General features: G+C 49.1%; 1 protein-coding gene across 1 annotated transcript; it reads right to left on the reverse strand.

The window, feature by feature from the left end:
* Nucleotides 1–344: 344 nt before the first annotated feature.
* BARHL2 (BarH like homeobox 2) lies at nucleotides 345–5,294 on the reverse strand. Its single transcript, XM_090271722.1, has 3 exons — nucleotides 4,508–5,294; nucleotides 2,404–2,629; nucleotides 345–659 (listed from the first exon to the last, which is right to left on the reverse strand). The coding sequence occupies exons 1-3, from the start codon at nucleotides 5,121–5,123 to the stop codon at nucleotides 347–349; spliced, it is 1,155 nt and encodes a 384-aa protein (XP_090127848.1). The 5' UTR covers nucleotides 5,124–5,294; the 3' UTR covers nucleotides 345–346.
* Between the last annotated feature and the right edge of the window lie 6,591 nt (nucleotides 5,295–11,885).

An 11,885-nucleotide genomic window follows, 5' to 3' on the forward strand; every position in this document is an offset into this window, starting at 1 on the left:
CCCTCCTGCTTGTCCCTAAAGTCATTTTTAAAAGAACTTGAGGTTTTTGTTTTTGTTGATGTTTTCACTTACTGATCGCACTTTGTGTGGGGTCAGCGTTTTCACCAGTCACACCGCTGTGGGGGAGCTTTCCAGCCCTGTCTCTGGGGGTGGGGAGTGAAAGAGCAGAGGGCTGGCTCCTCTCTGGGGGCCCCGCCCATTGGTGAGCATCCTCCACTCTGCTTCGGGGCTTCCTGGGTCTGCTCCCAGGGAGGCCCGCTGGCCCGGTGCGGGGAGAGAAAGGACGAAGTCCGAGTAGGGAAGGGGGGGGGGCGGTGGACTACAGCGCTGTCCTGGTTCTTGTCCTTCACCGGGGGTGCGGGGTGCCTGGAATGGGGTTGGACAGGGGGTTGAGAGCCGGCTGTGCCCCAGGCCCCAGGCCGTGGATGAGCACGCGGGGTACCAGGGGCCGCTGCAGCGGGGGGTGGGGCGCGGGAGGAGTCCGATACATGCTGCTGTACATGGCAGCGGCCGCTGCGGCTGCGGTAGTACTGTCCATGCTGCCCAGAAGGCTGGGATGGTAGAAATAAGGCGACGGAAACATCCTCTGCAGCGCCGAATAGTTCCCCGCCTCGGCCAGCAGCTCCAGGCCCACCGCGGTCTGTCGCTTCCACTTAGTCCTGAAAAAAAGTGGACGTGCACGCACCCCGCAGCTATGGTCACGGTCCGGGCACCAAGGCCCCTTCTCTCTTCCTCTCCTGCCTTCTCTTCCTCGGAGACAGGAGGCTGAGAGAGCTCCAAGAACCGGGAATGACCACATCTGCCCCCGCCCCAACACGACTCTCCTGCTCACAGAATGACCAAAAGCCAAGTCAATTTGATAAATGACACTTTCAATGTCTGAGATATTCGCAAATGAAATTCTACAAGCTTTGCTGCCTCTTCCTGACATTCTGCCCCACTGTTGCCCTCACTCCTCACAGTTTGGCTACTTCCTGAAACTTTCCTGAAAGCCAACTAAGGCCACTCTTTCTAAAGGCGATCTGTTCCCTTCTCCTCTGATTCCCTTCCTCAGTGAGTGGATCCCCAACAATCCCAGAGTGTCCACTCTCTGTCCCGCCCCCCCACCCCCCGCTCTTCCCAGCTGAGAGAAGAAATGGTAAACAAAAGGGCACAAAGATTCCTGGGCCCAGGAGTCCCCAGGGCTGTGGGGACACATCTCTCTCATCAGCCTGACAGGACCTTACAGCAGGCAGGGGGCTTAGGGCGAGGAAGGTGACAAGGTTTCCAAACGGAATTCGTTTGAGGGAGTGCTCTCCCAAGGGGTCAGTACCTCCGGGCCATTCCAGGAGGGGAAAAATGCATTTCAAGATATTTTCTCCTCAGGGAGAGAGTAACAATTAAAATCTGTGATCAGCTGTTTTCAGTGTCCTCCCTCCCCTACGGCACCCTCCTTAGGAAGAGGAGGAGGCCTTTACTCAAACGCCTCATGGAGGAACTCGGGACTGGTGGGCTGGCTGGGGCAGCTCCGGCCAAATTAATAAACATGTCGCCCATTTTAAATTGGCTACAAGTGACACTAATGTTTTCTGACAGAACTAGGGTGGCTGAAACCATATGTAATGAGACAGAAAATTATGGTAAATATGACAACTGGATGGGCATTTCCAACTGCACTTATGGACGATTAGAACAAAAACGAGAGAAAAAGAGGGGGAGAGAAAAATCAAGACAAGGGAGACAACTATCAGGCTAGGAAACACGGCATAACCTCGGCCTCAGCTTGCGTGGGTTTCAGAGGCCTTGCAAGTTCTATCAGCCCCTTTACTGATTACTTTCCAAGGTTCTTGGTGGGCTCTGAGGCGGCTGGTACAGGGGACAGATCCTCAGCATGGATGTCTGACCAGATGCTGATTCATTCTCCTGCCTGCTGCTGCCCACTCTACCTGTCCTGGCCGCCTCACAGGCCAAGGCAAAGACTTTTAAGCCAAGGCAGTGGGACAGTTCTTCCAAAACCAAAATGGCTAGGCTGTGTGGCCAGCTTACATACATTTGGAACCAGTCTGTGGCAAGCCCAAAGGGTGCACCTTTCATGCTCTGTGGGCCTGAGTGTCAGCTGCACAGAAGTCTGATTTTGAGGTGTGGCTTGACTGATTTGGGGGCAAAATGAGGGGAGGGGTTCCAGCCACTCAGATTTGAGAAGGGAAAGTAGCACATGTTAAGATACTTAGAAGTGCAAAATTTTCTAAACTCCAGCTTCCTTGGGGGAGTGGCTGATCCTTGCCCCTGCTTGAAAGCCCCCAAGTGACCACTTCAAGCCCTCTGAGTCCCTAGTGTCTCCCAAGGCCAAGAGGGAAGAAGACTAGTGCTACGGTCATGACCTGGGTGATCAGATGCTTTGCTCCCCCACAGAGCCTCCCTTACCTGCGGTTCTGGTACCAGGTCTTGACCTGGGTATCAGTGAGGTTGAGCGAAGCTGCCAGGTCCATGCGGTCCTGCACACTCAAGTACTTCTGCCGCTCAAAGCTACGCTCCAGTTGATTGAGTTGGTGGTCAGAGAAAGCCGTCCTGGCTTTGCGAGGCTTTTTGGCTCTCACGGGGGGACTCTCTCGGCTACTTGTAATCTCCCGGTCCCCTTCTTCCTTTGTTCCTATGATAGAAACCCAGACACAGCTCAGTAAACTAGCATGGAATAAAGAAGGATGGAGTATCCCCCTGGCACACACTTCCACATTCCCAAACCAGCCGCTAGGCTCCAGGGACTATGCTCTGCCACCCTCCTCACACACATACTTAGACTTCAGTCAGTATGGAGAAAGAGGACCAATTTATGGCTAGGGAGTATGGAGCCTCGTGTAGATCTCCTTAAAAGGGTTTTTAAAGGGTATCTGATATCTCCACCTTTGAAATTTAAAAAGAAAAAATACTTTATAATACAGGGTCCTTTTGTTACCATTCCCTTGACTGAAAGTGAGGGAGCAGGGGGGCGGGGAGACTTGTCCCTTTCCTTTATTATTTTTCATTATGACTTCACTTTTTTTAATTTGGTAGTTTTCAAAAGGTCTAATTTTTTTTTGTCTTTTTGTTTTGTTTTGTTTTGTTTTTTTGAGGACAGGGCACCTTTTTCATTTTACTTTTTCTGTTTACTCAAAGTTATAGGCATTTGTTTTCCTTTGTCAGGTACACTTGGGAAATGTTGGAATCAAGCTCTCTTTAGCTGCTTGTATCGCATCTTGCAAAGCCTCATAAAGAATATGACACCCAGAAACTGAGCTGAGCTCACAATCACTGAGCCCATTCAGGTGACAGCCCAGAGATTTCCGGATTCCATTTGTCAACTTTGGTTTTTTCCTGAAATGCTGGGAAATCGATATGTCAATCCTACTCTGTTTGTACCCGTTTTTTGCTTCGCTCCTTGATCTTCCCTGCAGGAAGAACAATAATCTCTCTAATTGACCCACTGGGGAGGTTGGTGCACAAAAAATCGCCAGACCAGACTGTACATCTGTTTTGGGCACTATTATGCTAATGCTATAATAGTAAAATGAGGAGCGAATATCGTATCTTCCAGTCGGCACACATCTTTCCCTGAGCTGGCAAAGATTAATAATAATAATAGTAGTAGTAACAATAATAGAAAATTTAGTAAAGAACTTTACTGCTAAGTTAAAATTCTTTTGCCACTAAGACCAGAACACTTATGAAATTGTCTGAAAAAATTAAAAACAGGAGTTGAAGGACAATTTCAATTGCCATCTTCTGAGTTTACAAAAATAGATGAATTCCATGAATTTTATTTTCATAAATGCTACAACCCAGTTGCTTGTAAGGAGCCAGAAATTTTACTAAAATGTGGATATTCAGTTGGGGCCAAGGGATAAGAAGGGTGTTTTTAAAATACTGAAAAACTGATTATAAGTTTTTATCTTGTGGACTTCTCTATATTACCCACGATCTAATTTTAAAAAGTTGCTCTGTTAATCAACTCAGAAAATTTTCCTTCATGAAGTCTGATAATTCTTATGATGTTGTTTAAAAAATATGGTGTGTAGGGGGAATGAAATAATTTTCATTAAGGAATAAGTACTATGTTGTGATCATACCACCATGCTAGGTTAAGCTTGTTCCTCTCTCCCATGTCTCCCTATTCCCACTCACAAGGTCTCGGTTTAGAAAAATCTCAAGTCCCTGCCTTTTATCAACGAAAGTATTTCCCATCAGATACCCTCACCGCTGGCCCCTTCCTAACAAATTAAAATTAGGTAAAACAAAGAAAGGAGGTGGATGGCCGTGTGGGTTGAGAGGTAGAAATGTAACAATAAGCAGAACTTCGGACGAGTCCTGAGCCCCGGAATCGCACGCCCAGGCCTCTCTCCCGCCTGCAGCTTTTAATTGCGGCGCGATTGCCTTAGAAGGTGCCAGAATAACTCCCCATCAGAGAGATCTGCGGGAGACTGAAGGGGTGACAGGGAACCAGCAGGAGAAGCTAGACAGCTGAGGCTGAGGGAACCGAAGCGGCGCGACTCACCGTGGCATTTGATGTCGCTCTGGGAATCTTCCCGCTTGTCGAGTTTGGATTTGCTGTCCTCCTGCTCCAGCTTCGGCCTGAAGCTCTCGTGTGCTGCGTTGCTCTCCTGCTTCGGGGTGTGGTGGGGAGAGGAGACGCTGGTGCTGTAGGGTGCACACGCCGCCAGAGGTTTGCTGTCGCCCAGGATGTCTTTAATTAAAAAAGAAGAGGTGGAAGTCCTGGGGGCCGAGGCGGCCGAGCCCAGCTGCTGAGCGGGTGGCGGCGGCGGCGGCGGCGGCTGCTGCGGCGGTGAAGGCTGCAAACTTTGCGTGGGGGCTGCGGCCGGTGGCGGCGGCTGTTGACTGTGGTGGAGGTGGTGGTGGTGCTGGGGCCCGTCGGCTACCAGATGCGTCTCCGGAGGCTCCATGGTGACAGAGATGGGAGAGGAAGGCGCCGTTCCTACGGTATCAATCTCTGAACAGGGGGATGGAGTGGCCTGACTCCTAAAATCCGCGGTCCTAGCCTCGCCGAGCGGGCGGAAATCTCCATTCATCATGCCTGGGCTGCCCGAACTGGCACTGGACAAAATCGTGTCTATTCCAAAACTCGACCCGCTGGCCCCTTCCATTGTTGTCATTCCTACATGAGGTCCACGCCACTCCGCCGCTCAGCAGCCGCCCCGACCAAGCAAAGAAAGCTATCGATCGCAAAATAAAATAAACACTAAACAATGTTGTTGCCGCTTAAAAAATAAAATTAAGTGGGGAGGGAGAGAAGGATAATTGGGAGGTGACAGTCAGTGGACAGTTTCGACACAACTTTTTTTCCCCTTATGCAAAAAGTAAGAGTGGGGAGAAAGGAAAACTGGGGGAAAGTTACAAAAATTGTTGCGGAAACACGGAGCTTGCGCTCCAGGAACGACCGCGCATTTGGGGCGGCTGCGGCGGCGGAGACGACAGGAGGTAACCCCCGAGGCTGCCACGCTACCTCTGCCGCCGCCGCCTGGGACTGCTCACAGCCTGGCACCAGGCGGCAGCGGCGGGGGCGGACGTGTCAGGTGCAGCGACCCCGAAGCCCAGGAGGCTACGCGCCCTCGGTGCTCCCCCGCGGCTCCCCGAGGTGGCTGTCGCGCACGACTCGGCCGCCCCGGAGCCGAGTTTCTGAACTTTCTTGTAAAGTTGTGCAGATACCGCCGCAGTAGTCGCGGCTACACGAGGTGGAGAAGGAGGAAGAGGAGGAAACGAAGGAGCAGGTGCAGGCGGAGAAGACGGCGGAGACGCGGCAACGTGCGACTCCGGCCGCTGCCGGGTGCGTTCGCTTGTAATCCGGCTGCCGGCGGGCGGCGCCGACCCCTCCCGTGACGTCACGGCCACTGCCGCCGTTCCCCCGCGCGGCGCCCCCACCGCCGAGGCCGCGCACCGGGCGCCGCCACCCCCATTGGCCGCGCCCGCGCGAGCAAGCGACGCCGACGTGCCGGGAGCCAATGGCCAAGCGGCTCGCAAGCCTGTCAGCAATCGCGGGTCGGGCCCCGCTGCTCTTTTGAGAAGCCGCAGGTCCCTTTGCCGGCAGCCCAAGGCCGACTGCCTTAGTCCTACGGTGGTCCCGGTGTCCCTGTCATGAGGGAGGGCAAAAGGAGAGAGGGAAAGAGAGCAAAGGGAGACTGGAGAAGGAAACCAAGGGGATAAAAGAGAGGCAGATTAGTAAGGATTTGCCCATTTTCTTAAGAAATCTGAAGAGGGAAGAGAAAGAGTACAGGAAGTGAAAAGCAATCTGGCCGGCTTACCTTTAGACTCCAGTGCGGCCTCCCGCGCAGCACCCCAAACGTGCGTTTGAATAGTCCGAGGACACTGAGAGCAGAGGAGGGGATCCCTGAAGGAACCCACGGGGAAGTGTGTAACTCCAGCAGCCAGAGCTCTGGGAGGGCGCACGGATTCCAACCTCTGATTTCTCCCCCAAAGAGCCCAGGCGCCCAGCTCGGGCCCAGCTCTGTAACCGGTCCCTGAGGGTCTGCGGCCACCAGCACTCTCTGGAAGGCTTGGGGAAAGATGCCTGCTGCTCAAAACCAGGGAACCAGTCTAGTCACCCATCAGGGCCTGGGAAGGACATGCCTGGCCAGACACTTTCTCCCGAGCGGGGAAAATAAAACCCCAAGGAGTTCTGTTGTGGCGAGAGCAGCCGCGGCTCACGGGTAACCAGCTGGCAAGGGGCTCGGAAATGGGTGGTGGGTCCGCAGCGGCCCTTTCACCACCAGCCAGTTTTCAATTCTCTCCTCTCCTCTCCTCTCTTTCCTCTCCTCTCCTCTCCTCTCCTCTCCTCTCCTCTCCTCTCCTCTCCTCTCCTCTCCTCTCCTCTCCTCTCCTCTCCTCTCCTCTCCTCTTCTCTTCTCTTCTCTTCTCTTCTCTTCTCTTCTCTTCTCTTCTCTTCTCTTCTCCTCTCCCCCTCCTTCATTTGGAAAGGACATGGGCACTATGGATCCACTGGGGGACCTGGAGCATGGCTTGACTGTGACGCCTCGTCGGAGGGTATCATCTTGCATTATTTTCTCTAGGTCTCTTGTTGAATGTCAGAGTAAATGGGAAGTGCCAGTGACAAGACGGCGTATTACTCCTGATTAAGTGCCGTGTCAACCTAATTAGCAGAGTAATTATAAGGTGCTAATGAATGATTCAAAGTTCTTTGAGTTACATTTTACTCCAAATTACCATTCGAAGAACCCTATGAATCTGAGCGGCTGGCATCACTTCTGTGACTAGGTGCAGAATGATGGTATAAGGTGGTCTTTAAAGTCTTTAAGGTCTGGGCCAAAGTCTGGGGTTTAGTTGCGATCCTGAAGCCCACTTTCTGGAAAACAGCCTTTTTTTTTCCCCCTTCAATTCATGACCAGGGGAGGGGGATAGGGGTCAGGGAGGCAAATGACCTCCTGGGACCAGATACTGCTTTTCTGTCTGAACTGGATCTGTGCGAGCCCTGATCCGGACGGGGATACGTGGGAGATTCAGCCTTCCTGCGTTTTCCCAGAGAATTCAATGTATTTGACCCAGAAGAGGCCCGCACTGTTTCAAGGGTGTGTTTAGCTGTTTCTTGTCCTCTTTGTACCATTCCCCGCCTCCCAGGGGTCTGTCTGTCTCTGAGGAAAACTGTGGGAAGAGGAAACACCGAAGCCAGGAGATGTACACTTCGGGCCGCTTTCGATTTTCTCGGAAGGCAAGGGGAGTTTGGCTGAGGAGCCGGGATTGGTGAGACATGGAGAGGACGCGGTGCCAGCGGCAGGCAGAAGCTCACCCGAGGGGATGCGGGAGCCCCTCTGAAGCGCGTGGTGGGCCGGCCTAAGGGCCGGCTGGGGTCGAGCTCCTCTGAGCCGGGAAGCCGCAGAGGGCCTGGATAATGCCTGGAGTGGGCTTGGCCCCTTCTAGGAGCCTGCTGGCCCGACCTCGGCCTTCTGGCGGCGGGACTTTTAGAACCCCGGACCTGGGTCTTCGGAGGACATCTGTCTTAGCTAAGGCCGAAATGTCCTGCCCAAAATGCCGGACGCCGCACACCCCGCGGCCTCGGCACCCCACACTCCTGGTACACTTGGCTTTTTTGGGAAGGGCGCTGGGGCTGTCCGAACTACAGATGGACGATACACATTATTCTTCTGTCAAGTAATAATTAGGCCCCTTCTCATTCAGACATTACCTACCAACTTCCTAAATGAGGTGCATTTCCTCCCAAATCTGGGGCTCTAACCTGTACTTGCCTCGCAGACTATTCTGGATGGGAAGTGGGGAGGAGAAAAAACGTTTAAGGTCCAGAACTGACAGCACTGCACAAATCACTTATTCTCGACCTTGATAAATAATTCATTTAAGCCTGTTTTTGTTTTGTTCCAATACCTAAAATAACTCAAGAGCTCAAAAAACTGAGTGCACAGTTTGTGTTGGGCTGTTCGGCAGAATTTTCTGCTTGGAATGATTCACAGCACTAGCAGAAGAGACAGAAGTATGTCCCTACGGAAAAATGAAATCTAAAAAGAAAGGGAGAAAGGAAGGTGGAAGTGTTAGGGGAAGGGGGAGTGTTCGTTTTATGAAAACTCTAAAGCAAACAAAACAGAAGCACTACCCAGTAGGCCTCACATTATGAATGTTTCCGATCCTGTTTTCTTAAGAAAAGATTAAGATGATGGAAGATTTCTTTGGGTGGAATGTTAGATCAGCTTTCCAGAGCAACAATTGTGAGAGGAAAGCAGGACCTTGACTTTTCTCCAGGCGAATCTCATCTTTGGGTCCTACCAAAGAGGAAATGCTGCTAGTGGCCTGAAGATCCAAAAGAGGGACTTGAAGACTAGAACTAGATAGAAAACTTAATGAAAAACAAATTCTTCAGGTGTGGGGTTTTGTTACTTAACTTTCCAGTGTTTTTTTCTCCAGACACATTCCTCTCTTGCCATTTTTCCTGAGAATATATATACAGGGTGGGACAAAAGTCGATTGTGAGTATGTGAAAGTTTATCTTGTATTATTATTTATTAATTATTGTACCATTTTCCATACGAACAACTAAACCTATTTTTGCCTCACCCTGTATATACACCCCCCCAAAATAATTAACTTTTCACTTAAAAAAAATAAAAATTGAGAAATTGAACAGAGTGCAGATTAACCACATTTTCAATTGCCACATGCAGGAAAATAAATGCATTAACTGAATTTAATCTCAGATTTTTTCCCACTGGATTTAAAATACAAATTAATATAGCCCCTGAATTGATATAAATTTGAAAATTATCTCCCACTTTCAGGACTTCATTTCCTTTAAAACTAGACAAAGGAAGAAAGAAAATTCTTTACTTTTTGGAATATTTTAGAATTTTTGCATAGAAAGCAGTTATTTGCTAACTGTGTATAACAGAGAAAAACTTTTCTTTCCTGGCTTTGAAAGACACGTCAATCCTGATCACTAAAGATGCTCCCTCCCCACCACAGAGAAAGTTTCAAACACTTGTGTATTTTAACAAGTTTTGTTCCTCGGTACACTCTCTCAGAGGCTCACTTTTACAACCTAGATTTGGGGTTATGTTTAAATTGGAGCACCAGGTTTTTTAAAAACGGAACTGAACTTTGAAGAAATTCACCTATAGATTATGAGGAACTCTGAACTGGTGTTTCTTTCTATTACATTTTATTTGACCGTTTCTAAGGGTCCACAAGATGACAATGCTCACTGATATGAGGTGCAAAGGCGCTTGTCTCCACTGGGCGGCGCCAAGAGCCCCGAACCAAGAGAGCCAGCTATTGTTTCTTTCTATTAAAGATGCCCGATAACACAAATAAGGTTTCCCCTTGGAAAGCTGATTCCCTGATGATAGTGTGACTTCTCACCATTTCAAAGCTACAGAAACGTCGGACGTCTTCTTTCTTTTTTCCCCCCCAGTCTATCAATATATTTTCCAACTGCCTAAGGGCTTGATGCGCATTTGCTTAGAAAAATAATGTAATAAAGAGAAAGACATTAAAACACTGAAACCCAGTTACTTAATAAACTGAAACCAGGAGAGTGGAGAATGGGAGAAGAGAGAAAAAGGTCAAGTGGAAGAACAACAGATTAAAATGATAGTCTATGTAATTACTAATTGTCCTAGAGAAATAAAGATTTTGCATGATTATTTCGGTATCATAAGAAAACTCGTAAGAGCTATAAGTTTCACCATAACTTTACAGATCAGCAGTTTAGAAGAGACTTAGCAAAGTTGGCTCTCCCTTGGGGGTTAGATGTGTGTTGTGCCTAAGCGATCAGCATGAAGGCAAGAAATAGATATATGTAGAGAAACAATGCTGGAAGAGTGAGTTTTAGTCTTATTTTTGCCGCTTTCCAATGTTCTTGAACAAGGCACTTAACCTCTCTGATCACCAACTTTCTTCTCTATTAAAGGGGCAAATCCTTGCCTAGAATAGGGTGATTCTGGTGACCAAATAAGACCTACTCTGTAAAAGCTCTACAAAATGTGAAGCAATCACTTGACAAACAACGCAAAGATGGCAGCTATTTCTGGCTGTAGTTACCACAGAGTAGCCATATTTTTTTCAATTTTTCCTTCTCTCACTCGTTTTGTTCAATCACTCATCCGATAAACATTACTGAATGTGCACTCTGGGACAAGTGCTTGAGAATGGGACACTAACCCTCCTAAAAGAATTAACAAAGCTTAAACGTGGTGAAAATTGTCCTAAATGCCAAGAGGCCAACATGGATCTGCTACAGAGAGGATGCAAAAGGGAGTGGGGCGTCCTACCTTGGGAGGAATAGGGGAAACAACGGGAAGGCTTACTGAAGGAGATGAAATGTGTGCCTTCAGTTATGAAAGAAAAGGGGTGTGTTCCAAGCAGAGGGATATCTTCAGAGAGATTTATTTGGTAGCTATGAGGAATCATGTAAAAATGTCCACAAATTGTTCAAATTTTAAATCTCCTGACTGTGGGGCTGGCTGCAATCTGTGGATGTCTATTGGCCCCTGGGATCTCTCCTGAGTGCTGCAGGAAAATACTCTTGGAGCTCCTTGGGGGGAACAGGAACTACTAAATGGACATACGTCCACAGACCCCAGGAGCAGGATTTTACAGCAGGTTTGGTTTGATCTGAAGAGGTGGTCCAGTGCTCTCAAAACAGGACTGTAACCACTCTTCCCCACTCCTACTTCCACTTCCCTTCTTCTTTCTAGAGTTACAGATCTGGAGAGAGAAAGATATCTCCCTTGAATCAGGGCTGGAGACAGAGATGGTGATAAAGTGGAGGCAGTTGGAGGAGGAGCCTAGGGGGGACATGGGGAGAGATTTTATTTCACCCTCTTCAGCTGAGCCATTGTCCATGGAAGACTGGCTCCTGGAGAAATGAAAGGGGCCCCATGTTACACTGCCACCTCTAGCTATAAAAACAACTCTAGTGCACTGTTGATGGGAATGCAGACTGGTACAGCCACTGTGGAAGACAGTATAGAATTTCCTCAAAAAATTAAAAATGGAAGTGCTCTTTGACCCAGTGACTCCTCTGCTGAGAATATACCTGAAGAATCCCAAAACACCAAAAGAATTTGTGCACCCACATACATGTTCATAGCAGTGCTATTTACAATAGCCAAATGCTGGAAACAGCCTAAATGCCCATCAGTAGATGAGTGGATTACTATGCAGCAGAGAGAAAGAAGGAAATCCTCCCTTTTGAGACAGCATGGATGAAAATGGAGAGTATTATGCTAAGTGAAATAAGCCAGTAGGTGGAAGACAAATACCATATGATCTCACTTATAAGAGGAATCTAATGCAGCCGTCCCCAACCAACCTTTTTCGCACCACCAACCGGTTTTGTAGAAGATGGTGTGGGGGGAGTACGACGATGACAACTGCAGGGGTGAGACAGGGGGCTG

Source organism: Furipterus horrens, unplaced genomic scaffold, assembly GCF_987537825.1.
Source record: "Furipterus horrens unplaced genomic scaffold, mFurHor1.1.pri manual_scaffold_3, whole genome shotgun sequence".
Classification (NCBI taxonomy): Eukaryota; Metazoa; Chordata; class Mammalia; order Chiroptera; family Furipteridae; genus Furipterus; species Furipterus horrens.

Excerpts from the sequence above, each read along its gene's own strand:
- BARHL2 (XM_090271722.1), bottom strand. The coding sequence starts at position 5,123 with ATGACAACAATGGAAGGGGCCAGCGGGTCGAGTTTTGGAATAGACACG. Across the intron at positions 2,630-4,507 it reads GAGCGACATCAAATGCCACG|GAACAAAGGAAGAAGGGGAC; the intron begins GTGAGTCGCGCC and ends TTTCTATCATAG. Across the intron at positions 660-2,403 it reads ACCTGGTACCAGAACCGCAG|GACTAAGTGGAAGCGACAGA; the intron begins GTAAGGGAGGCT and ends ACTTTTTTTCAG.